This window comes from Somniosus microcephalus, chromosome 30 (genome assembly GCF_052327205.1).
Source record: "Somniosus microcephalus isolate GS21.2 chromosome 30, FLI_Smic_1.0, whole genome shotgun sequence".
NCBI lineage: Eukaryota > Metazoa > Chordata > Chondrichthyes > Squaliformes > Somniosidae > Somniosus > Somniosus microcephalus.
In genome coordinates, this window is record NC_141016.1 from 28,276,742 (window position 1) to 28,304,244 (window position 27,503).

The following is a 27,503-nucleotide window of genomic DNA, read 5'->3' on the forward strand; positions in this document are numbered from 1 at the left end:
AAGGTAGTTTAAAAAAGAGACGGGCCTTCATTTTCTGCTGTTTTTTTCTGACCTGGAGCTAGGGTTACTTACACAAACCTTCCAGTCTGAGCTGTAAACATATAGAGATAGCCATCTGTCTCCCTAGCTATCTCCAGATTTCTAGTATCCTCAACTTTGTTCCCTCTGGCGCATATACCTGCGGAAAGCTGGCAAGACACATTGGCCGAGGCTGTACTGGCTGATGTAGTGATCAATGGATAAAGTTTGCGCACACACTGGGGCACTGAGTATAAGCCAGGTATTCCAGGAAGGTGACTGGGTCAAAACTCTACACATTCCTCAATGATGCATTCATAACATGTTCAGAAATGTTTTAGTGTCCGTTACGAAGCTTTGTGCAAACAGAACAGCAGCCAGATCCAGCCTCTGCAGAGCTCAGAGAGCCGTGGATGCTGTTGCTAAGCTAGAGTCCCACCGTATGGTTCATGAGATGAGTGATGAGGGTGCTGTTGGGGGTGAAAGGATTTGAAATGTGTTGCTGAAGGTTGAAGGAAGAAGCTGTAGTCTGGCTGGCCTCCTCTGCTGTTATAGTGGCAGCTTCGGCGCATAGGAATTGCCAGATGAAGAAAGACCAAGGTCGATCTGGTTCACCTTCTACCATCCTGGTTGTCGAGTGATACAGCGATAATGGAGTTGCTGACTAATCATAGCCATCAATCTGAGGAGAGGCGGCAGAATTCACCCATTAAAGGCAATGTTCATTGAAGTACAGAATGGTGGCTCAGTGGGTAGCACCCTCACTTCTGAGTCAGGAGGTTGTGGGTTCATGTCCCACTCCAGAGACTCGAGCACATAATCTAGGCTGACACTCCCAGTGCAGTAATGAGGGAGTGCTGCACTGTCAGAGGTGCCGTCTTTTGGATGAGACGTTAAACCGAGGCCCTGTCTGCTCTCTCAGGTGGACGTAAAAGATGCCCCTGGCACTATTTTGAAGAAGAGCAGGGGGAGTTCTCCCCCGTGTCCTGGGCCAATATTTATCCCTCAATCAACATCACTAAAAACAGATGATCTGGTCATTATCACATTGCTGTTTGTGGGAGCTTGCTGTGCGCAAATTGGCTGCCATTCTTTGTAACAGCTGCAGTTGTGTGGAAGGATTCTACGGTCACCCATCAAAGGGAATTTAAATGTCAGAATCTAAAATGGACTGAAATCACTTCAGTGGCTAGTTTGTGTTAATGTTGGAATCAATGAAATGCCCTGAATTATTATTAGTGGCCTCTGGCAGGGCTAAGCCTCTCACATAGGATCTTTACAAGAGAATCATGCTGTGCAGTAAATCCGTCTTCCATCCCTTGAACTCCTAATGTTCACTTAAATCTTGTGTTGATTGGCCTGAGATAAGAATAACGTCATTATAGCCGATTAAAGCTGAATGTCGACTGAGGGGACCCCCCCGTTGGAAAAGGATATATGTTAAAAGTGTAAGCCTGAGGCCTTCTCTGCAGAGAGGGAGGGACAATTAGAAGAAAGGTTAGTCAAGGCCATGCTTGAGTATCGTGTAGCAGCTAGCTCAAGAGTGTCAGCCGTGGTTCAGTTGGTAGCACCCTCGCCCGTGAGCCAGATGCTTGTGTGTTCAATTTCCACTCCAGAGACTTGTGGGGAAAAATTCAGTTGGTAGCGCCACCCGCTAGCGTCCGGGCACGGCACTGCCCACGCCTCCCGCAAAATTCAGCGGGAGGTTAGTGGTGACGCTAACCGGTAGTGCTGCGCCGCTGGCGATTACGTCATTGGTGTGCGCAGCGCCCCGCTCACGCCCCAGCTGCAATCTTCGGGAGCGCCCCCTGATTTGCCACCGGACGATATGTCCGACAGGGTCAGGGGGGCGTACCTGCGGCCGGGGAGGCGCAATTTAAAGGCGAGGTGCGGGGCGGCCATTTTTGTTGCTGGCCGCCTGCCAGCACCTGCCTGCACTCCCGTCCCCGGCCTCCTGAACCCCCCCCTCACCTCCGCGGAGTGCCGGCTGCGCTCCAAGAGCCCAGCACTTCTCTTGGGTGCCGGGCCCTTTTGCCTGCACTCCCGATCCCCGGGAGCCCAGCTGGGCTCCAGGTCATGCTGCACAAGGCCCCTCCCCTTTAAGAAGGGGAGGAAGGCCTGCAATACCGCAGCGCGACGTGCCGCAGCGTGTGGCGCTGCGGCTCGTAGCGCCACGATAGTCACTCGCAGCGCCCCAAGAGGGATGCGGGGCGCTTCCAGTAGTGCCCCACTTCCCTCTTGGAGCGCAACCACTCAATTTCAGGTGCGGGGTGCTAATTTTTCCGGGGCGCTACTTTTAGCACCCCGGCGAAGTTAGCACCTCAATTGGGGCGCTACTCAATTTTTAGCCCTTGAGCACATATTCCAGGCTGAAACTCCCAGTGCAGGGCTGAGGGAGTGCTGCACTGTCGGAGGTGCCGTCTTTTGGATGAGACGTTAAACCGAGGCCCCGTCTGCCCCCTCAGGTGGATGTAAAAGATCCCACGGCACTATTTCAAACAAGAGCAGGGGGAGTTCTCCCCGGCGTCCTGGCTAATGTTTATGTCTCAACTCACATCACTGAAACAGATTATCTGGTCATTATCTCATTGCTGATTGTGGGAGCTTGCTGTGCGCAAATTGGCTGCCGTGTTTCCTACATTACAACAGTGACTACACTTCAAAAATACTTCATTGTCTTTGGGACGTCCTCAGGTTGTGAACGACACTATCTATGCAGGCCTTTCTTTATTGGCAGAGGCCTGGGAACGGGTACCCTGCTATCACTCGTATTCCATGCCAGATGAAAAGCTTCTACTGTGAGAGGGCGAGTCAATGGATCCTGTATGTTGGGAGCTTTCCACTTGTGCCAGGTATTCAGTTACGGTGTGTTATGCAATGACTCGTGGTGTTGATGCTGTTTTTCACAGTGATGAATTCCAAAATTACAGCCAGGCCTCCAGCATCTTGAAGCCCTGTTTTCACAGATTAGCAAGTTCTCAGCTCTTTCCACTCATAACTCTTCCACAACATGAGAGAGAGAGATTGTTACTGGTGCTTTTTATAAGGGTCAGCGACAACAGTACTCGCACAGATACAGAGCTTTAACAGGACAACGTCTTAAGATGATTCATGAAAAGGAGTGAGTGGAAAGGAGACGGAGCGCGATTTGGGAGAAGAGTTAGGGGAACTGAATGAACACGTGGTTCATGAGGTAGGTTTTGAAAAGGCTTTCTAAGATGTAGTGGGGTGGATGGATTTAGGAAGAGAGTTCTAGAGCGTAGGAGCCTAATGGTTGCGCCAATTCACAAGGATCTTCTCATAGAAACTAGGAGCAGGAGTAGGCCATTCGGCCCCTCGAGCCTGCTCCGCCATTCTACGAGATCATGGCTGATCATCCAAACCCTAGCACCCGGTCCCTACACCGACAGCCATCCCACCCAAGCCCTATCCCCGTAACCCCACGTATTTAATGCCCCCTAACACTAAGGGCCAATTTTTTTTATCATGGCCAATCAACCTAACCCGCACATCTTTGGACTGTGGGAGGAAACCGGAGCACCCGGAGGAAACCCACGCAAACACGGGGAGAATGTGCAAACTCCACACAGACAGTCACCCGAGGCCGGATTTGAACCCGGGTCCCTGGCGCTGTGAGGCAACAGTGCTAACCACTATGCCACCGTGCTGCCCTCTCGCTTTCATTCCCTTTATTTTATTTTGCACGGTTGAACCTTGAGAGTCCAGTGGATCCCAGTTCACAAATACGGTGGTGCCTTGTTGATCCTGAGTTGAATGGTTCTTAAACCAAAATGGATGTGGTAAGAGACCCCAGTGATCCCTGTTGGAAAGTGGATCTCTGTGGACATCAGGTGAGGACTGGAACGATAGCAAAATACTGCAGATGCTGGAAATCCGAAATAACAACAGAAAATGCTGGAAAAACTCAGCAGGCCAGGCAACATCCGTGGAGAGAAATTAGAGTCGACGTTTCGGGTCGAAACCCTTTTTCAAAACTGGAAAGGAAATGAAATAGATCGAAAGGCAGGGCTGGGAGAGAACAAAAGAAGTGAAGAGACATTAAGAGGTATTCAAAACCAGACGAGATGGTGATAGGACAGTGGAGACAAAAGACGGCTGAGATTAGGTGTGAAGTGTACTGGCAGGATGGGAGACAGCGGCCATGTGGGAGAGAGAGAGAAAAAAAAAGGAAGTGGGGGGGGAGGGAAAACCCAAAACAAAGGGGTGGAAAGAAAATACAGGTATAAGTAAAAATGTAATGGGGTGAGGACTGGAACCGGCTTGGCTGTGATGCCCTCCTTGGTTAAATAACCTACAGAGGTATTCAAGCCATGGAGGCTATTTAGAGACTGACTCCTGGCAATAGAGGACTAAATCACGAGCAAGTGCCAGGGAAACATGGGCTTTTCCTACATTACCAACAGTGACTACACTTCAAAAGTACTTAATTGGCTGTAAAGCGCTTTGGGACATCCTGAGGTCATGAAAGGCGCTGTATAAATCATAGAATCATGGAATCATAGAAAGTTACAGCACGGAAGGGGGCCATTTTGGCCCATCGAATCCACGCCGGCCGACAAAGAGCTATCCAGCCTAATCCCACTTTCTTGCTCTTGGTCCATAGCCCTGTAGGTTACGGCACTTCAAGTGCACATCCAAGTACTTTTTAAATGTGGTTAGGGTTCCTGCCTCTACCACCCTTTCAGGCAGTGAGTTCCAGACCCCCACCACCCTCTGGGTGAAGAAATTTCCCCTCAAATCCCCTCTAATCCTTCTACCAATTACTTTAAATCTGTGCCCCCTGGTTGTTGACCCCTCTGCTAAGGGAAATAGGTCCTTTCTATCCACTCTATCTAGGCCCCTCATAATTTTACACACCTCAATAAGTTCTCCCCTCAGCCTCCTCTGTTCCAGCCTATCCAGTCTTTCCACATAGCTAAGATTCTCTACTCCCAGCAACATCCTTGTAAATCTCCTCTGTACCCTCTCTAGTGCAATCACATCTTTCCTGTAATGTGGTGACCAGAACTGCACGCAGTACTCTAGCTGTGGCCTAACTAGTGTTTTATACAGTTGAAGCATAACCCCCCTGCTCTTGTATTCTATGCCACGGCCAATAATGGCAAATATTCCGTATGCCTTCTTAACCAGCTTATCTACTTAGCCTGCTACCTTCAGGGCTCTGTGGACCTGCACTCCAAGGTCCCTTTGCCCCTTCTCACTTCTCAGTGTCCTACCATTTAATGTGTATTCCCTTGCCTTGTTAGCCCTCCCCACATGCATTACCTCACACTTCTCTGGATTGAATTCCATTTGCCACTGTTCTGCCCACCTGACCAGTTCATTGATAGCTTCCTGCAGTCTACAGCTTCCTTCTTCAGTATCAACCACACAGCCGATTTTAGTGTCATCTGCAAATTTCTTAATCATACCCCCTACATTCAAGTCTAAATCATTGATATATACCACAAAAAGCAAGGGACCTAGTACTGAGCCCTGCGGAACCCCACTGGAAACAGCCTTCCAGTCACAAAAACACCATCAACCATTACCCTCTGCTTCCTGCCTCTGAGCCAATTTTGGATCCAACTTGACACTTTGCCCTGGATCCTGTGGGCTTTCACTTTCGTGACCAGTCTGCCATGTGGGACCTTATCAAAAGCCTTGCTAAAATCCATATACACTACATCAAACGCACTACCCTCATCGACCCTCCTCAAAAAATTCAACCAAGTTAGACAGACACGACCTTCCCTTAACAAATCCATGCTGACTGTCCTTGATTAATCCGTGTTTTTCTAAATGAAGATTTATCCTGTCCCTCAGAACCTTTTCCAATAATTTTCCCACCACCGAGGTTAGGCTGACTGGCCTGTAATTACTCGGTCTAGCCCTTTCTCCCTTTTTAAACAAGGGAACCACATTAGCAGTCCTCCAGTCCTCCGGCACCACACCTGTAGCCAGAGAGGATTGGAAAATGATGGTCAGAGCCTCTGCTATTTCCTCTTTTGCTTCTCTTAACAGCCTGGGATACATTTCATCTGGGCCTGGGGATTTATCCACTTTCAAAGATGCTAAACCCCTTAATACTTCCTCTCTCACTATGTTTATTTCATATAATATTTCACATTCCTTCACCCTGAGTGCAATGTCTGCATTGCCCCTCTCTTTTGTGAAAACAGATGCAAAGTATTCATTAAGAACCATACCCATGTCTTCCGCCGCCACATTTATGGTCTCTAATAGGCCCTACTCTTTCTTTAGTTATCCTCTTGCTCTTAATGTATTTATAAAACATCTTTGGGTTTACCTTGATTTTACTTGTCAAATTTTTTCATGCTCTCTTTGCTTTCCTAATTTCCTTTTTAATTGCACCCCTGCACTTTCTGTACTCCTCTAGAGTTTCTGCAGTATTGAGCCCTCGGTATCTGTCGTACGCCTCCCTTTTTTTTCTTTATCCTACCCTGTATGTCTCTTGACATCCGGGGTGCTCTAGATTTGTTAGTCCCACCCTTTTCCTTTAAGGGAACATACTTGCTCTGAACCCTCAGGATCTCCCCCTTGAATGCCTCCCACTGCTCTGACACTGATTTACCTTCAAGTAGCTGTTTCCAGTCCACTTTGGCTAAATCCCATCTCAGCTTAGCAAAATTGGCTTTTCCCCAATTGAGAACTTTTATTCCTGGTCTACCTTTGTCCTTTTCCATAACTACCCTAACTAACTGAATTATGATCACTATCACCAAAATGCTCTCCCACTGATACCTCTTCCACCTGCCCAGCTTCATTCCCTAAAACGAAGTCCAGAACCGCCCCCTCCCTTGTTGGGCTTGTTACATACTGGCTAAAAAAGTTCTCCTGAATGCATTTTTGGAATTCCACACCCTCTATACCTTTCACACTAATTCTACCCCAGTTTATATTAGGGTAGTTGAAATCCCCTACTATTACTGCGCTATAGTTTTTGCACTTCTTAGAAATTTGCCTACATATTTGCTCTTCTATCTCCCTCTGACTGTTTGGGGGTCTATAGTAAATGCAAGTCTTTCTTTCAAGAGGAGGTGACTGAGAGGGGACCTTACAGCAACAACAACTTGCAATTATAAGAACATAAGAACATAAGCAATAGGAGCAGGAGTCGGCCACACGGCCCCTCGAGCCTGCTCCGCCATTCAATAAGATCATGGCTGATCATTGACCTCAACTCCACTTTCCCGCCCGATCTCCATATTCCTTGATTCCCTTAGAGTCCAAAAATCTATTGATCTCAGCATTGAATATACTCAAAGACTGAGCATTCACAGCCCTCTGGGGCAGAGAATTCCAAAGATTCACAACCCTCTGAGTGAAGAAATTCCTCCTCATCTCAGTCTTAAATGGCCAATCCCTTATCCTGAGACTATGCCCCTTTGCTCTAGACACTCCAGCCAGGGGAAACAACCTCTCAGCATCTACCCTGTCAATCCCCTTCAGAATATTGTATATCTCAATGAGCTCACCTCTCATTCCTCTAAACTCCACAGAGTATAGGCCATTTCTACACAATCTCTCATCATAGGACAGCCCTCTCATCCCAGGAATCAATCTAGTGAACCTTTGTTGCACCGCCTCCAAGGCAAGTATATTCTTCCTTAGATAAGGAGACCAAAACTGTGCACAGTACTTGCAGATGACACAAAGCTGGGTGGGCGTGTGTGCTGTGAGGAGGATGCAGAGAAACTCCAGTATGATTTGGACAGGTTGGGTGATTGGGCAGAAGCATGGCAGATGCAGTATAATGTGGATAAATGCGAGGTTATCCACTTTGGTGGCAAAAACAGGAAGACAGATTATTATCTGAACGGCAATAGATTGGGAGAAGGGGAAGTGCAACGAGACCTGGGTGTCCTTGTGCACCAGTCGCTGAAGGTAAGCATGCAGGTGCAGCAGGCGGTTAAGAAGGCAAATGGTATGTTGGCCTTTGTAGCGAGAGGGTTTGAGTACAGGAACAAGGATGTCTTGCTGCAGTTGTACAGGGCCTTGGTGAGACCACATCTTGAGTATTGTGTGCAGTTTTGGTTGCCTTATCTGAGGAAGGATGTTCTTGCCATGGAGGGAGTGCAGTGAAGATTCACCAGACTGATACCTGGGATGGCAGGAATGACGTATGAAGAGAGATTGGGTCGATTGGGCTTATACTCGCTGGAGTTTAGAAGAATGAGAGGGGATCTCATTGAAACTTATAAAATTCTAACAGGACTAGACAGACTAGATGCAGGAAGGATGATCCTGATGGCGGGGGAGTCCAGAACCAGGGGTCACAGTCTAAAGGTAAAGGGTAAGCCATTTAGGACAGAGATGAGGAGGAATTTCTTCACCCAGAGAGTGGTGAGCCTGTGGAATTCTCTACCAGAGAAGGCAGTGGAGGCCAATTCATTAAATATATTCAAGAAGGAGTTAGATATATTTCTTAAGGCTAAAGGGATCAAGGGATATGGGGAGAAAGCAGGGACAGGGTACTGAATTTGGATGATCAGCCATGATCTCATTAAATGGCGGAGCAGGCTCGAGGGGCCGAATGGCCTACTCCTGCTCCTATCTTCTATGTTTCTATGTTTCCAGGTGTGGTCTCACCAAGGCCCTGTATGGCCTACTCCTGCTCCTATATCTTATGTTCTTATTTATATAGCACCTATAACGTAGTAAAACATCCCAATGGGGGCTGTAAGGTAGTAAACTACTTCAAATTAAACAGTGAGGGGGCACAGGTTCAAATTAGTAAAAGATAAATTTAGGACTGATGTCATGAAATTCTTCACACACAGAGGGATCAAAACATGAAATAGAATTCTGGGTCGGGTCGTGGCGGCGAAAACCCTGGAAAGAGTTAAGAACCAGTTGGGTGCCGCAGTGGGAGGATTGTAGGGTGCTCCTGGGTGGGCGGGTGAGCAAAGATGGGCTGAATGGCCTTCTTTATCTGTATCTAACCCGCGGGCTTGTGAAAGCTCACTCTCTACTTTCACATGAAGAATGGCCTCGTGGGAGAGATGCAGCGTCATTCCCTGGAGACATGGAAACGCACCACAGGATGAGTCACTGCCTTCAGGACAGGAGGTCAGGAAATTGGCCAAAAAAACAAAAGTCCTTGAACTGAAACTTTCTGTATCTAACGGAAAGAAATAATGATCCCCTCGCAGACGGCTTTTAATATTTTCCCACACAACCAGCCTGACGGGGTTTTTTTTGTTGTCTCTTTTTGAACTCCCTGCGGTCGACAGAGCTGTAGACCCTGAGTCAGCTGTGGGCTGGAACCAGGACGTCTATCTTCTCCAGCAGCTGATCCCATCGATTGCACAGCGGTAGGTATGTTGCCTTGGAATTCGAGTCACTCGACGGGATCGTGCTGTTCCCCGGTGGGTGCCTATTCCTCTCCTTCTTCTAAAGTTCAAACAGCCTGTCTGGTGCACAGCAGTTCTGCAGTTGTTCGACTAGCCAGCAATTCTGCAACTAGAGCCTTGTCCAAATAAGTAAAGAACTCACGAGCCTCTTTGCAGAGAGCTTGCCTGCGTAATTGATACTTTATAGAGTCCGCACATGTGTTTAATTAAACATGTGTGGATGTTATTTGAATGAAGGAATTGGCTACTAATTATTACCGCAGAAATCTAACACTATAAAGTATTCCTTGAGGATGTTTAGTGTGCTGTTAGGTTCTGTGCAATTAAGGTTATTCCAGGTGCTTATCCTGGGGCTTGCTTCATGAGGATGTGGTACTGTACTGTGGGGAGGCGGCCTAGTTGTTAAGAGGTGGTTTAGATTTGATTATGGTCTTAAAATGAGCAGGCTGTCCTGCTCTTGGACTAGAACCATTAGAATGGTAGAAATTCTGGCACATCAGAGAGTACGGTAGTCTAGTGGTTATGGTCCTGGACTAGTAACTTAGAGGTTGTGAGTTCACCATCCCACCAGCTGGTAATGTGTGGCTGTCTGGTGCACTTGATGTCCTTCAGAGAAGGGAACCTGACTCCCCTCACCAGCCTGGCTGACACGTCACTCCACTATGTTAATGATTCCGGGATGGGAAAGCCGGTGTAGTTTTGAGGTTGGTGCTGAGTCACATCATTGTGGCAGAGTAGAGGGAGCTTTCCTCTGTATTCAACAACAACTTCCATTTATGTAGCACCTGTAACAGAGTAAAATGTCCCAAGGCGCTTCACAGGAGCGTGATCAAACACAATTTGACACCGAGCCACTTGAGATATTAGGACAGGTGACCAAAAGCTTGATTTTTAAGGAGCGCCTTAAAGGAGGAGAGAGGGGCGGAGAGGATTAGGGAGGGCCTCGGGTGCTGAGGCACTGCCGCCAATGGTGGAGCGATTAAAATTGAGATGTGTAAGAGGGCAGAATTGAAGGAGCGCAGAGATCTGAGGGTTGTAGGACTGGAGGAAGTTACAGAGATAGGGAGGGGCGAGGGCCGTGGAGGGATTTGATAACAAGGATGAGAATTTTAAAACTGAGGCGTTGCTCAACCGGGAGCCAATGTAGGTCAGCGAGCACAGGGGTGATGGGTGAACGGGACTTAGTGCGAGTTAGGACACGGGCAGCAGAGTTTTGCATGAGCTTAAATTTATGGAGGGTGGAAGATTGGAGGCCAGCTAGGAGGGTGTTGGAATGGTCAAGTCCAGAGGTAACAAAGGCATCGATGAGGGTTTGGTTGAGGGTTTAACACTTGCTATGCCTCACCTCTGAGAGCTTAATGCTGACACTGGGACCAGAATTTTCCGGAGGGTCAGCGGACAGGATTGGTGGCGGGTCGGGTGGGAAATTTGATATTTTTGATAGTGGGTCGGGAACCCGCTGTCAAATCGTGCACACTTGCCTTTCCCGATGTAGCAGCAGGGGGAGCATATAGAGGGAGTCATGGGAGAGCCTGGGTGCAGCCCTTCACCTCTGTGCAGTGTTTGCTGCACCTCAATGCTGTAGAACACTGACAGCACAACTGTCAAGATAAAGTTGGACACGGACTCTTTAAGGAAACCGGCTGATGACGTGTCATCAAATTATGTCACCAGACCCGCTTCCTCTAATTGGCTGGGAAACGCGCTGGGCAGGGCTTAACCAGCCCAATCAACAGAAGTTCATTCTACACAGCGGGATGGAGCCTGCAGCGTGGTCGGGACCCGCCACCAGCGTCGCCCGACAAGGTCAGCAAAATCGCGGCCTGGGTGTCGGAAATGGGAAATGTTCTATATTTTAAAAAAGAAGTTTAATAAGGTGGTACAAAACACTGGAGGGCTGGCAAGCTGTTGCCTTGGGGTGGTGAGCTATGGGTTCTCCTTCGGGATCCGTGCTGCTGGGAGGAGGTACATGTTATGTTCATTAATAAATAGACATTCTTATTGTGAACAGCTAGCTTCTGCTTAGTCATTTATTCAGTACACGTTCTCTAGGTACAGCATCTGTAGAGATTCAGCATGTGTGCCTGTGTGCAGGCTTCTATCTTGACTACTGCCTCCTGGGTAGCCTAGTGCATCGTGGGTAGTGTAGTCTTAAACACATACAACTAAATATACAGCTCTACGGCTCCATCTAGTGTACCACTCCAGAATGACATGTTATTGATCATTACATCCCCCTTTCTTTGAGGTTAACAAAATCAATATCAATCAACTTTCAAGAAAAACGATAAAGATGATATCAGTAACACTTTTGTTAGTGCTCTATAAACATAAACATTTTCACAACAGTCAATACATTTTCAGTATAGTTTTTCTTTGTACTCAAAGATTAAGTCTATCAGGCTTTTTTACTACACGTGTGGGTCTTCTCAGCACGGGTAAGTCTGATGTGTTTTCATGAGATTGTTCTGGTGGTGAATGACAAGATTCAGTTGCGGCATTGTCATCAATCTACTCTTGGATAGTTTCTTGTGTTTTCAGGAGGGAACGGCGGTTCCTCCTGAGAATCTGTCCTTCCTCAGTTCTAACAGTGTATGACCTTGGTCGCTGACACTTTGATTCTCTTTGTCGGGCCAAAGAAAGTGAGTACAGGTGTGGTTGTCACTCCTGGTACCATGTTATGTTCATTAATAAATAGACATTCTTATTATGAACAGCTAGCTTCTGCTTAGTCATTTATTCAGTACACATTCTCTAGATACAGCATCTGTAGAGATTTAGCATGTGTGCCTGTGTGCAGGCTTCTATCTTGACTACTGCCTCCTGGGTAGCCTAGTGCATCGTGGGTAGTGTAGTCTTAAACACATACAACTAAATATACAGCTCTACGGCTCCATCTAGTGTACCACTCCAGAATGACATGTTATTGATCATTACAGTACAGTACTCAGCAGAGGATCATTCCGCCCTGGGAGGACACAAGGTGGATAGCAAAATCTTACGTTATATGCCAGACTTCACACAGAAGATCATCTCCGCCGTATGGAGAGAAGGACACTGGGAGGAAACGAGAAAGGGTAGGAGGGGATTTGAGGGAGCTGAAGACATGGTCAAAGAGATTGGACCTTTTAAGAGGCCTTTGATGGAAGGGAGTGAGGTAACGAGGGGTAGTAGTTCACGGAGAGAGCAGGAGAGAGTGAAGGGAAGGTCGACCTCCAATGGTGGAGTGGTAATCCAGGGTCAGAGGCAGAGGGTGCAGGCGAAGAGGCACGAGTGGGCAGTGGGGAGTCATCCAGAGCTGGTCAGAACCCAGAATGATACCGGGGCTAAAAAGATTAAATTATGAGGACAGATTGCATAGACTAGGCTTGTATTCCCTCGTGTATAGAAGGGGTGATCTAATTGAGGTGTGTAATATGATTAGAGTAATTGATAGGGTAAATAGAGAGAAACTATTTCCTCTGATGGGGGAGTCCAGAAAAAGGGGGCATAACCTCAAGATTGGAGCCAGGTCATTCAGGGAGCACTTCTTCACACAAAGGGTGGTGGAAATCTGGAACTCTCTCCCCCAAAAAGCTGTTGAGACTGGGTGGGTCAATTGAAAATTTCAAATCGGAGATTGATAGATTTTTGTTAGGTAAGGGGATTAAGGGTTACGGCGCCAAGGTGGGTAGATGGAGTTAAGATACAGATCAGCCATGATGTAATTGAATGGCGGAACAGGCTCGAGATGCTGAATGGCCTCCTCTTGTTCCTGTGTTCTTGTGCCTCCCCCAGTGCCCGGCTTCACAGCAGCAGGTAAACCAAAAATAATCGTTGGAAGAATGGCGGGGGTTGTTGCACTTTGCCGCTGCCTCCTCACATCTCTGTCGTTGCACAATTCAAAGCACATTTCATAGAGTTCAGCTGCACGCACTAACTGCCTGGACTCGCCATAGAAACAGAAAATGCCACAAAAGCACAGGAGATCCAGCCACACCTGCAACAAGAAAGGCGGCTTAACAACGTTCGGAAACACTAGCCGGTCTTTTCTCTTCCAGACATTCGCTGACCTGTGTAGCTCCAGCACTTTCTGTTTTCATCACAGATTTCCTACAGTTGTACTTCTCTCCATTTCCCCCCCTACCACTGATCTGTGCTGTTTTAAGTGTAGCTGAAACGTGCCAGTGGCTGACTGTACAAACATGCTGAGCATTTGAAAACTGGATAATGGGGGAGATTTTGTCTGTGGATCTGCACAGTTGTGAGTGAGTGGGATGTGACCCGCCACATTGCTTTCATTAACTTTGTGTAACGTGTTTATCCGAGGTTGGCACGTCAGATTTGACTTTGCAATGACCTGCGTGTGTGTCCACGTGTACTTCTTAATCTCGTGCTCCTTAACAGTTTATCTAGCTGTTGGCTTGCTCCCTTTTGCTAGCGGGATTGCTTTTTGTATGTCGTGTGAGTAAAATTATTTTGGAATCTGGAATCTAGTCAACTAAAGCAATTCCCAATGGCTTGTATTGTGCAGGATCGCGATCCCAGCGGGAGTTGTTAGTGATTAATATCACTGTGCAAACGCCACACCCACATCTTGCAGCCACTGCCATATAGAACCTGGACACAGCAGAGCCATTGCTTCAGCGTAAGGTACTGTTACGCTCGGTGCTTACTGGGTTTATTTACTTTGAATTGTCGAAGGAAAGATTAAGTGGATTCCACAGATACATTAATATTTTGTCAATTTATTTTTCATCAGAAGTATTTTTTTTGGTGATTGGCAAAAGAACCAGAGGCGACATGAGGAAAAACTTTTTTACGCAGCGAGTGGCTACGATTTGGAATGCGCTGCCTGAAAGGGTGGTGGATACAGATTCAATAGTAGCCTTCAAAGGAGAATTGGATAATTTTTTTTTTAATATTCGTTTTTTATAGGATGTGGGTGTCGCTGGCAAGGCCAGCATTTCTTGCCCATCCCTAATTGCCCTTGAGAAGGAGGTGGTGAGCCGCCTTCTTGAACTGCTGCAGTCCGTGTGGTGAAGGTGCTCCCACAGTGCCGTTAGGGAGGGAGTTCCAGGATTTTGACCCAGTGATGATGAAGGATCGGCGATATACTTCTAAGTCAGGATGGTGTGTGACTTGGAGGGGAACTTGGAGGTGGTAGTGTTCCCATGCGCCTGCTGCCCTTGTCCTTCTAGGTGGAAGAGGTCGCGGGTTTGGGAGGTGCTGTTGAAGAAGCCTTGGCGAGGTGCTGCAGTGCATCTTGTAGATGGTACACACTGCAGCCACGGTACGCCGGTGGTGGAGGGAGTGAATGTTTAAGGTGGTGGATGGGGTGCCAATCAAGCGGGCTGCTTTGTCCAGGATGATGTCGAGCTTCTTGAATGTTGTTGGAGCTGCACTCATCCAGGCAAGTAGAGAGTATTCCATCACACTCTTGACAAAGGGTTTGACCCGAAACGTTGACTCTTTTTTCTCTCCACGGATGTTGCCTGGCCTGCTGAGTTTTTCCAGCATTTTCTGTTGTTATTTCCATCACACTCCTTACTTGTGCCTTGTAGATGGTGGAAAGGCTTTGGGGAGTCAGGAGGTTCGACACTCGCTGCAGAATACCCAGCCTCTGATCTGCTCTTTTTGCCACAGTATTTATGTGGCTGGTCCAGTTAAGTTTCTGGTCAATGGTGTTGATGGTGGGGGATTCGGTGATGCTAATGCTGTTGAATGTCAAGGGGTGGTGCTTAGTGTAATGATCAGTAACATGTCATTCTAGAATGGTACACTAGGTGGAGCTGTATGTTTTAGTAGTGGTCTACCCACAAGGCAGTAGTCAAGATGGATGCCTGTACACTAGTCCACATGGCTGAATAAATGACTAGCTCAAGCTAGCTGTTCATAATGAAAACGTCTATTTATTTATGAACATAACATGGTACCAGGATTGGTAATATCTGCTGAATATTGTGAAACGCAACTTGGAGAATTTGAAGCCACCGGAGGGTTCGAAACTCACGGGGAATGTCGACTGCAATTGGTGGACTTTCAAACAACAATTCGAACTCTATATTGCTGCCATTGGGTTCGGTACGATGCCAGACGCAAGGAAAATAACGTTACTGCTCATGGTTGCAGGCCCACAGGCGATAGAGGTATTTAATACGTGTGTATTTGATCAAGAGGAGGACAGAGAAAAAATGGACGATGTGCTAAAGAAGTTTGATACACATTGTTCTCCAAAAAAGAACGAGACTTATGAGAGGCACATGTTCCGTTCACGGACACAGCAGCAAAATGAGACTTTTGATAGCTTTGTGACCGATCTGAAACTGAAAGCACAGACATGTAATTTCTCTGAACTGAAATCATCCATGATTCGTGACCAGATTGTGTTTGGTATTCATGATAAAAAGGTCAGGGAACGTCTGTTGAGAGAAACCGAACTAACATTGGAGAATGCTGTGAAAATATGCCATGTCAGTGAGCTAGCTCAACAGCACGCAAAGACTTTCAGTGAAATTAATAATGATTCGACTGTAATGAGTGACTGTGCTGCTGTCGGTGCTGTGTCCTACAAGGAGAAGAAAAGTGGGCAGAACAGAAATGCAAAGCAATTGGAGGATGGAATTTTTAATTGTAAATGCTGTGGTTACCAGCACCAGCCAAGACAATGCCCAGCATTTGGAAAAATGTGCACAAAATGTAATGGAAAGAATCACTTTGCCAAACAATGCTTTTCAAAAGTAAAAACAAAGAAAGGGCAACAAGTCAATGTGATTGAGGACACTGATTTAAGTGAGACATTTTTTGTAGGAATGGTGTCATGTGACAATATAGAAAAGGATACAGAAAATGTGCAGCCCTCAGGAATGGACAATGCTGAACATAAAGTTAATGCAGTAAAAGAGGACAAATGGATAATGTCACTGCAGGTAAATGGAGCTTTAGTTACATTGAAACTAGACACTGGGGCAAAAGCAAACTTAATCAGTATGAGTGACATTAAAAATATGAAAGAAAAGCCCAAAATACAGAAAAAGTCAGTACTACTGAAGAACTATAATGGACAGAAAATAGATAGCTTAGGTGTATGCAGACTTAAAGTGACAGTCAAAGACAAAGTGCATCATCTCATGTTTTCTGTTGTGGCTGAAGGACTTGATTCACTACTAGGTGACAAAGCTTGTGAGGACTTAGAACTGGTCAAGAGAGTCTACCGTATAAACTGTGCCATAAGCAGACCAGATGACTCAGTGGATTCTGTAGTGAGTAATTTCCAGGATGTGTTCAAAGGATTTGGAGTTCTACCATTCACTTACAAGATCCAGCTAAAGGAGGATGCTCAGCCAGTGGTACATGCTCCACGGAGAGTTCCAGCACCCCTGCGTGACCGGCTCAAGAAAGAACTGGACAGAATGACCACACTAGGAGTCATCAGGAAAGTCGAAGAGCCAACAGACTGGGTTAACTCCATGGTATGTGTAAAGAAAAAGAACAATGATCTAAGAGTATGCATGGATCCAAAGGACTTAAATGCAAACATAAAACGTGAACACTACCAGATTCCCAAGTGAGAAGAAATCACCAGTGAAATGTCAGGTGCCAGATACTTCACAAAGCTCGATGCCTCACAAGGATTTTGGCAACTAAAACTGGATGAAGAGAGCACCAAATACTGTACCTTCAACACACCATTTGGCAGGTATTGTTTCCTCAGAATGCCTTTCGGGATAATATCTGCATCTGAAATCTTTCATAGAGCGATGGAACACATAATTGAAGGTCTGGAAGGAGTTTGGGTCTATGTTGATGACATCATCATCTGGGGCTCCACACTGAAAGAACACAATGAGAGACTGACTAAAGTGCTACAGAGCATACGCTGGAATGGACTGAAGCTCAACAAAGCCAAGTGTCAGTTTGGCGTCCAGGAAGTCACTTTCCTAGGAGATAATCTATCTGGTAAAGGAATAGAGCCAGATATGGAAAAAGTAAACGCCATACTCAACATGCCCCGACCCACTGACAAAAAAGGAGTGCTACGCATCATGGGGATGATAAACTTCATTGGAAGTTCATTCGTAACTTGTCAGCCAAGACAGCCTGTCTGCGAGACCTGCTACATAAAACAAATGAGTTCGCATGGACAGAAAGACATGAACAAGAGTGGATGAACCTCAAAACAGTGCTGACAGCCACACCTGTACTCACCTTCTTTGACCCAACAAAGAGAATCAAAGTGTCAACGGATGCATCAAAAGATGGCCTAGGCGCGGTCTTGCTACAAGCAGAGGGTGAAGATTGGAAGCCTGTTGCCTATGCCTCCAGGTCTATGACTGACTCTGAGTGTCGATACGCCCAGATTGAAAAGGAATGTCTAGGCTTGGTAGTTGGACTAAAAAAGTTCCATGGCTACATATATGGACTTCCCACCTTCACAGTTGAGACAGACCACTGCCCACTGGTTGCCATCATAAAAAAAAATCTGAATGAGATGTCTCCAAGGATTCAACGACTCATGATGAAGCTGCAAAGATATGACTTTGAACTGATCTACACACCAGGCAAACACATAGGCCTAGAAATTCGGTTGGTAGCGCCAGCGATTAGCGCCTAAAGAGCCCGAGAATTGGGGCGTTACCCAATTTTCAGGCGGGTGCAGTGAATATAACACCACCTCCCATATTGAGTATCCTTTTAGCACCAGCGCTAACTCTTTGCGCTCGCCCGCGGGCGCAGGCAGATCATGATGTCATTTCAGTGTGCAACGCCTTTTTGGTGCCCCGGACCGGATATTCGGTGGCGCCCGCAACCTTCCCGCCTGGCGCTATTAGTGACAGTTGGATGGAGTGTTCCCAGGCCCTTCTTGGACTCGGGGGGTGCTATTTAAAGGGGACAGCACTAGTATAAAAGCTGCAGCCATTTGGGCTGGCCATTCTGATCGTTGCTGGAGAGAGTTGCTGACCTTCTGTTGGACAGTAATTTTCTCATTGAGCCTTCGGAGGCACTGGCACTGGCAGCTTGAGGGACCGGCTCCCGAGCTGGTGATGCAGCATCTGAAAGCAGGGAGGTGGAAGAGTGGCTTTAGCAAAAGGACAGCTTGGCAGCAAGGGATGCCAGATTGCGGCAAGGCTATGACATGGGTCCACAGTGAGAAAGCATGCTGGTGGGGGGAACAAGTGGAAGGAGACAGTTGTAAAAGGTGAGAACATTTCCATCACTGTCGACAATGGGGTCGGCAGCTGCAGTGATTACAGGACCACTCAGACGTCCTCCAAGAATCTGGTGGACTCTCTCCTCGAGATCCGTGAGAGTGACCACTTGTGGAGGTCCTCCGCCGGTGTGAAGCTGGTCTTTGCCAATCCTCGCCAGCTTGGACTGCAGGGGAAAGGAGGGGAAGTTATGTTACATGATGCCCTGAGTGATCATCTCATGCCTCCCATGGTGCAAGAGCCCTTACATGATGCCCTGAGTGATCATCTCATGCCCCCCATGGTGCAAGAGCCCTTACATGACGCCTTGAGTCAAATGTGCATGTGTGCGCCCAGAAAGGGCTATGGGTGCTTGCTGGCAGATGGCCAATGGGGCACAGCCCACCCTGTAGCTATAAAGTCAGGTGCAAATGAAGGGATGCAGAAGTTTGCAGAAACAACACTCACCCTCACGACCCGAGTGAGGTCATTGAATTTCTTTCTGCATTGGACAGGGCTCCTGGTCACCATGCTGCTGGAGTTGACCCTCTGGCATACATCCCTCCAAGCTCGTCGGTAGTCCTTATGATTCGGTCTCCTGCCATTGTCTGGGTAGAGAACATCTCGCCGGCGCTCCACTACGGCCACCAATTGCTCCAGAGCCTCATTGGTGAAGCGCTCTGCTCTCTCTCTCACCTTCTCCATCAGTAATTGAGAGCACCTGCGCTGCACCCGTCCGCTCTGATATTGGGTTGCGCTGGAAGTTTAGCGCCTTAGGAGTCCTGTGTAATGCCTGAATTCGCGCCTCAATCACCTTTAGGGGCGATGCAACCCAATATTGTGCCAGGTGGCGATAAGTTGCGTCTGGCTATAAACTTTGCGCTGCGCCAATTCTAACACCCCAAGCGAGGCTATACCCAATGTCTAGGCCATAGTGTTAGCAGATGCACTATCCCGAGCACCCACAATGAGTCATGTGAGCTCTACTGAGGAAGACGTGGATGTTCATGTGAGTATGGTCACTGCTGCGCTGCCCGTGTCAGACACAAAATCAAAGCAAATAGCAGAAGAAACAGTAAAAGATACAGTGTTACAAACAGTAATAGAGAACATTCATCATGGTTGGCCAAAAGGTTCCTGTCCAAAGTACTATCACATCAGGTCAGAGTTGAGTGTTGCAAGTGGACTATTACTAAAACAGAACAGAATAGTCATTCCACAGGCTCTACATCAAGACATGCTCAAAAGGATTCATGAGGGACACCTTGGAATTGAAAACTGCAAAAGGAGAGCAAGAGACACTGTTTATTGGCCTGGCATAAATAAGGACATTGAGAACATGATAGGCATATGTGAGACATGTCAGAAACACCAAAACAAACAAGCAAAGGAACCAATGATAGTAGCTGACTTACCAACAGCACCATGGCAAAAGGTTGGTATGGACCTCTTTCATTTGAATGGTAAAGACTATCTAATAGTGATTGACTACTATTCTAACTATCCTGAGATGGCGCTGCTCTCCAGCACATCAGCAAGCAGTGTCATAATGCATGTCAAATCCATCTTCGCCAGACATGGAATTCCCAGGATTGCCGTTAGCGACAATGGTCCGTGCTTCAACTGTAAGGAGTGACAACAGTTTGCAGCACATTATGACTTTCAACACATCACATCCAGTCCTCTGTATGCTCAGTCAAATGGTAAGGCAGAGAAAGGTGTTCAAGTTCTCAAACAGCTACTGAAGAAAGCAACAGAAAGCAAGTCTGATCCTTATCTCGCCCTGCTGAGCTACCGAGCCTCCCCTTTAGACTGTGGTTCTTCACCTGCTGAACTCCTAATGGGTTGCAAGTTGTGTACCACGCTACCCTGCTGTGCAAAAGAAAAGCAGAGTAAGGAACTGAGACAGAGACTTCAACTGTTAAAGCTGAAACAGAAATCACACTATGACAAGTCATCCAAAACTCTGAAACCATAGACAAGGGACGATGTTGTCAGGATTGAGGATCCAGATGCATGGAACAGGAAAGCTACAGTTCTTGAGGAAGTAGGACCAAGGTCATACACTGTTAGAACTGAGGAAGGACAGATTCTCAGGAGGAACCACCGTTCCCTCCTGAAAACACAAGAAACTATCCAAGAGCAAATCGATGTCAATGCCGCAACTGAATCTTGTCACTCACCACCAGAACAATCTAATACAAACACACATACAGGCTCTCATGAAAACACATCAGACTTACCTGTGCTGAGAAGATCCACACGAAGTAAAAAAGCCTGATAGACTTAATCTTTGAGTATAAAAAAAACTATAATAAAAGAATGAAAAGCTTAGAGTTCATAAAGTAAAGCTTTGAAAATGTGTTGACTGTTGTGAAGATGTTTATGTCGTTATGATTGATTGATATTGATTTTGTTTAACCTCTAAGGAAGGGGGATGTAATGATCAGTAACATGTCATTCTAGAATGGTACACTAGGTGGAGCTGTATGTTTTAGTAGTGGGCTACCCACAAGGCAGTAGTCAAGATGGATGCCTGTACACTAGTCCACATGGCTGAATAAATGACTAGCTCAAGCTAGCTCTTCATAATGATAACGTCTATTTATTTATGAACATAACACTTAGACTCTCACTTGTTGGAGATAGTCATTGCCTGGCACTTCTGTGGCACGAATGTTACCTGCCACTTAACAGCCTAAGCCTTAACGTCGTCCAGGTCTTGTTGCAAGCGGGCATGGACTGCTTCATTATCTGAGGAGTTGTGAATGGTGCTGAACACTGTGCAATCATCAGCGAACATCCCCATTTCTGACCTTATGTTGGAAGAAAGGTCATTGATGAAGCAGCTAAAGATGGTTGGGCCTAGATCACTGCCCTGAGGAACTCCTGCAGCGATGTCCTGGGGCTGTGATGATTGACCTTCAACCAGCACAACCATCTTCCTTTGTGCTAGGTATGACTCCAGCCAGTGGAGCGTTTCCCCCCTGATTTCCATTGACTTTAGTTTTACTAGGGCTCCTTGATGCCACACTCGGTCAAATGCTGCCTTGATGTCAAGGGCAGTTATTCTCATCTCACCTCTGGAATACTTGAAGGAGAAAGAATTGCAGAGATATGGAGGAAGAGACAGGGAGTGGGACTAACTGGATTGCTCTTCGAAAGAGCCGGCGCAGACGCGATGGGCCGAATGGCCTCCTTTATTTTGTGACCTTCCCTGGCCAATCCTGAGGTTAGTTTGAAAGTATCCAATGTGGTTAAGTTTCTCTGAAAATAGCAGGAAGTAGTTGGTTTTCTATTTCTTTAACTGCGACATAGAAATTTACGTTTGTGACAAATGTGATGGCTTAACTATGACGGACGCATCTCAAAACAGTCATTGATAAACCGGTGAATTTCCCATAGCCTTGCTGATGCTTGGTCAGATGAAATGGTTTGTCCTTTAGTTGTGTTTATAGTAACAGGCTGACAAGAACTTACAGTGTCACCTCTGCAGTAAGTAAGAATAACAGGCTTTGCCTTTAGTGTTGCCCATTTATTTCAAAATGCTGGGCTGTGACAGCATTACCAACTCAAGGGGGGAGAAATTCAGTGTCACCCTGTTTGGGGCGCAATTATCGGCCGGGCGCCAAGTTTAGCGCCTGACGCTAATTACCGCCTCCAACTGCAAACTTGGCTTCTATCGCCCCTGGAGGTGATTGGAGCGCTAAATCAGGCGCTACACACCTGTCTTAAGGTGCTAACGCCGAGGAGCGAGGTGCTACCTCAGAGCGCTGGCAAAGCTCATGTGATGTCAGTCAGCAATGGAACACAGACACACTGGCGCCGGCCAGTTCTTAAAGGGGAGGGTCGATCTTGCTCTCCATCCACACCCTGCTCATTGCAGCCTTGAATCTCGGCCTGGAGAGACCTGTACATCTAATCTGCTGGAAAGAACAATGGAGAGACCCAGGAAAGGAGCTCAGAGTGCAGCCCCCATTGTCTCTTCTAAATCGATGCAAGGAAGGTCAAATCAAAATGAACCTGCAAAGTGCTGCTCAGTACCCAAAACTCCTTCACACAGTGTTGAATCTCTCCAGAAGTCTCTCTCTCTCTCTCAGAATGCGTGGTGCAAAAATGTCGCTGACAAAAAGTGGCAGGAAGCGGTCGCCTTTAACTAGCGCTCCCCCAGTCCCTTCCTGACTGCAAAATGCTCCCCTCAACCTGTCGTTGCTAGCGGCAGGTGGTAAGGCAGGGGACTCCACTCAATATCCGGTCTGGGGCGCTACCGGGGCGTTGCACGCTCGACTGACGTCACGATCTACAGGAGATCGTGGCGGTAATGTTTAGCGCCACCGCAAAATTTCTGGTCAATTTCGCGAGCGGCGCAAACATTGCCGTGCTCGGGCGCTTGTTGCTTTGCACCCCATTATCGCCCTCTTAGGGCGCTAATGGGAGGCGCAAAGCAACCGAATTTTTCCCCCAAGGAGTCTATATATCTATCTACCTACCTGTTTTATATGGATGGAGAGATAAAGCTATCTTGATAAGCTATTAAAAACATTAAGCATTTCACTTCCTACTGTCTGTTTTCACTATAACTTCTTATATCCACATTTATAATGGGAATTACCTCTGCAAACGTGTCTCACTCGAGTTACATTCCCTCGGCAGCGGAGACGCTGCAGTGCTACCACTGGTGGGAGGGTGTAATTACATAGAATCTTGGAATAGTACAGCACAGAAGGAGGCCATTCAGCCCATCGAGTCTGCGCCGGCTCTTTCGAAGTGCAATCCAGTCAGTCCCACTCCCCGGCTCTTTCTCCATATTTCTGCAATTCTTTCTCCTTCAAGTATTTATCCAATTCCCTTTTGAAGACTACTATTGAATCTGTTTCCACCGCCCTATCAGGCAGCGCATTACAAATCCTAACCACTCGTTGCGTAAAAAAGTTTCCCCTCAGGTTGCCTCTGGTTCTTTTGCCAAATACCTTAAATCTGTGCCCTCTGGTTATCGATCCTTCAGCCACTGGGAACATTTTCTCTTTATTTACTCTATCTAAGCCCTTCATGTTTTGAAACATCTATATCAAATCTTCTCTTAGCCTTCTCTGCTCTAAGGAGAACAATCCCAGCTTCACCAGTCTATGCATGTAACTGTAATCCCTCATCTCTGGAACCATTCTAGTAAATCTTTGTGAGACCACACCTGGAGTATTGTGTACAGTTTTGGTCTCCTTACCTAAGGAAGGATATACTTGCCATAGAGGGAGTGCAATGAAAGTTCACCAGACTGGTTCCTGGGGTGGGGGGATTATCCTATGAGGAGAGATTTTTATTTTTTATTTTTTATTCATTGATGGGATGTGGGCGTCGCTGGCTAGGCCTGCATTTAGTGCCCATCCCTAATTGCCCTTGAGAAGATGGTGGTGAGCCGCCTTCTTGAACCGCTGCAGTCCATATGGTGTAGGTACACCCACAATGCCGTTAGGAAGGGAGTTCCAGGATTTTGGCCCAGCAACAGTGAAGGAATGGCGATACAGGTCCAAGTCAGGATGGTGTGTGGCTTGGAGGGGAACTTGTAGGTGGTGATGTTCCCATGCGTCTGCTGCCCTTGTCCTTCTAAGTGGTAGAGGTCGCGGGATTGGAAGGTGCTGTTGAAGGAGCTTTGGCGAGTTGCTGCAGTGCATCTTGTAGATGGTACACACTGCAGCCACAGTGCGCCGGTGGTGGAGGGAGTGAATGTTGAAGGTGGTGGATGGAGTGCCAATCAAGCGGGCTGCTTTATCCTGAATGGTGTCGAGCTTCTTGAGTGTTGTTGGAGCTGCACTCATCCAGGCAAGTGGAGAGTATTCCATCACACTCCTGAGATTGAGTAGACTAGGCCTATATTCTCTAGAGTTTAGAAGCATGAGAGGTGATCTCATTGAAACATATAAAATTCTTACAGGGCTTGACAGGGTAGATACAGGGAAGATGTTTCCTTTAGCTGGGGAGTCTAGAACCAGGGGTCACAGTCTCAGAATAAGGGGTCGGCCATTTAGGATGGAGATGAGGAGAAATTTCTTCACACAGAGGGTTTAGAGGGTTTGTGAATCTTTGGAATTCTCTACCCCAGAGGGCTGTGGAGGCTCAATCGTTGAGCATATTCAAGAGAGAGATCGATAGATTTTTCGATTCTTGGGGAATCAAGAAATACGGGAATACGGCAGGAAAGTGGAGATGAGGTAGAAGATCAGCCATGATCTTATTGAATGGTGGAGCAGGCTCGTGGGGCTGAATGGTCTACTCCTGCTCTTATTTTTTATGTTCTTATGTTCTTCTGCACCCTCCCCAAAGCCTTCACGTCCTTCCTAAAGTGTGGTGCCCAGAATTGGACTCAATACTCCAGCTGGGGACAAACTAGTGTTTTATATAGGTTTAGCATAACCTCCTGGCTTTTGTACCCTGAGGGCTGAATTTTGCCAGCCGAGACGAGTTGGGGGCGGGACTGCTGCCTTCCTGGTTCTAGTCCCATCCCCAGCGACGTATGACGAACCCACGCTATTTCCCCTTGATTGGCCTTGTTAAGCCCACCCCTAACCCCGCCCCCCACCCCCCAAAGTGTGCAGGAAATAAACTAGAAATATATGGCCAGAATTTTCCAGGGGGTCAGCGGGCGGGATTGGTGGCGGGTCGGGTGGGAAAGTGTTTTTTTTGATCGTGGGTCAGGACCCCGCTCTCAACCCGCTGCCACGCGACTTTCCCAATGTCGGGTCTGTCAGCGCTGAGCAGACCTAACACACAGTGGCGGGGGACCCAATTAAGCTGATTATTGCTTTGTTGAGAGATCATTAAGAATACATTTTACCTTACCTTTTCTGTTTAACTGCTCACCCACAGAGTCCACGCTGCTCGGGGATCACGTCTGTTAAACTGGGCGGGAGTTGAATGGCCATGGAATCAGCTGATTACTTGACCACTTAAATGTGCTATAAAAGCTCCCACCTCGCAGCTGTTCACTTTCTAAGCTCAGAAGCTGTTGCTTACTGCATTTGGAAGACAGATTGAGCTTTATGCAGGCTGCAAGTGTTTGGAGCAAACTCTCTATCCAGTGTCACCTCATTGGAACAACCTCTCTCACCAGTGACAGATCGCTTCTGTCATCTCAACTTCACCTGCCATCTATTCCATCAGCATGGGTACTGCTTATAATGCTTCACCTTGGTCCTCAGAATCTGACCATGATCAGCCCCAACACCAGCAGAACCAGGCACACCAGCAGCACTGAAAACAACACTGCCAACCTTCTCCTGAACTAGATCTGGTTCTGGGGAATGAAGTAGGTCAAGTGGAGCAAGTGTCAGTCGGTGAACATTTAGGGAACAGTGATCATAGTATCATAAGGTTTAGATTAGCTATGGAAAAGGACAGGGAGAAACCTGGAGTAAAAATACTTAATTAGAGGAAGGCCAATTTTAGTGGGATGAGAACGAATCTGGCCCGGGTAAATTGTAATCAAAGATTGGCAGGCAAAACTGTAATGGAACAATGGGCTGCCTTTAAAGAGGAAATAGTTCAGGTACAGTCAAGGTACATTCCCACTAGGGAGAAAGGTAGTGCAACTAAAGCCAGAGCTCCCTGGATGATGAAAGAGATCGAGAGTAAGATGAAACAGAAAAAGAGCAGATGTCAGGTTGAGAATACATCTGAGAATCAGGCTAAATATAGAAAGTTCAGAGGAGAAGTGAAAAGGAAAATAAGAGGGGAAAAGAGAGGGTATGAAAATCGTATAGCAGCTAACATAAAAGGTAATCCAAAAGTCTTCTAGAGGCATAGAAATAGTAAACGGGTAGTAAGAGGAGGGGTGGGGCCAATTAGGGACCAAAAAGGAGACCTATGCATGGAGGCAGAGGGTATGGTTTAGGTGCTAAATGAGTACTTTGCATCTGTCTTCACCAAGGAAGAAGATGCTGCCATAGACATAGTGAAGGATGAGGTGGAGGAGATACTGGACGGGATAAAAATTGATAAGGAGGAGGTACTAGAAAGGCTGGCTGTACTTAAAGTAGATAAGTCACCAGGATCAGATGGGATAAACATACATAGAAGATAGGATGCATTCAAGGACGCTGAGGGAAGTGAAGGAAGAAATCATGGAGGTACTGGCCATAATCTTCCAATCCTCCTTAGGAATGAGGCTGGTGCCAGAGGACTGGGGAATTGCAAATGTTACACCCTTGTTCAAAAAAGGGTGTAAAGATAAACCCAGCAACTACAGGCCAGTCAGTTTAACCTCGGTAGTGGGGAAGCTTTTAGAAACAGTAATCAGGAACAAACTTAACAGTCACTTGGACAAGTGTGGATTACCTAAGGAAAGCCAGCATGGATTTGTTAAAGGCAAATCATGTTTAAACAACTTGATTGAGTTTTTTGATGAGGTAACAGAGAGGGTTGATGAGGGCAATGCGGTTAATGTGGTGTACATGGGTTTCCAAAAGGCGTTTGATAAAATGCCAAATAATAAGCTTGCCAGCAAAGTTGAAGCCCATGAAATAAAAGGGACAGTGGCAGCATGGATACGAAATTGGCTAAGTGACAGGAAACAGAGAATAGTGGTGAACTAAAAACAGAAAATGCTGGAGATACTCAGCAGGTCAGGCAGCATCTGTGAAGAGAGAAACAGAGTTAACGTTTCAGGTCGATGACCTTTCGTCAGAACTGGAAAAAAGCAGCAAATGGAACAGAATTTTAAGCAAGTGTAGGGGCTGGGAAAAGGGGGAGGGGATGAAAGAACAAAAGGGAAGGTCTGTGATAGGATAGAAGGCAGGAGAGGTTAAGAGACATTAAGAGATATTCAAGGCAAAAGGAGATGGTAATGGGACAGGTTAAGAAACAAAGGATGGCTCTAGATGAAGTGTAAATGGCGCTGGCAGAATGAAAGACAGCTGCCCTGTGGGAGAAGAAAAGAAAACACAAACAA

At 46.8% G+C, this 27,503-nt stretch overlaps 1 protein-coding gene across 2 annotated transcripts in view; it reads left to right on the forward strand.

Annotated features, from left to right (window-relative positions):
- The window catches only part of bmp1a (bone morphogenetic protein 1a), a 282,531-nt gene that overhangs the window by 84,876 nt on the left and 170,152 nt on the right, over positions 1–27,503 (forward strand). The window contains exon 1 of one of the 2 annotated variants that reach the window (XM_085971289.1): positions 11,107–11,201. The exons of the other annotated variant lie outside the window; for it this stretch is intronic. Coding sequence (XP_085827415.1) covers positions 11,153–11,201 — 49 coding nt within the window. The 5' untranslated portion in view covers positions 11,107–11,152. Of the gene's footprint in view, positions 1–11,106; positions 11,202–27,503 lie in introns of those variants that run through there. 2 annotated transcript variants of the gene reach the window in all.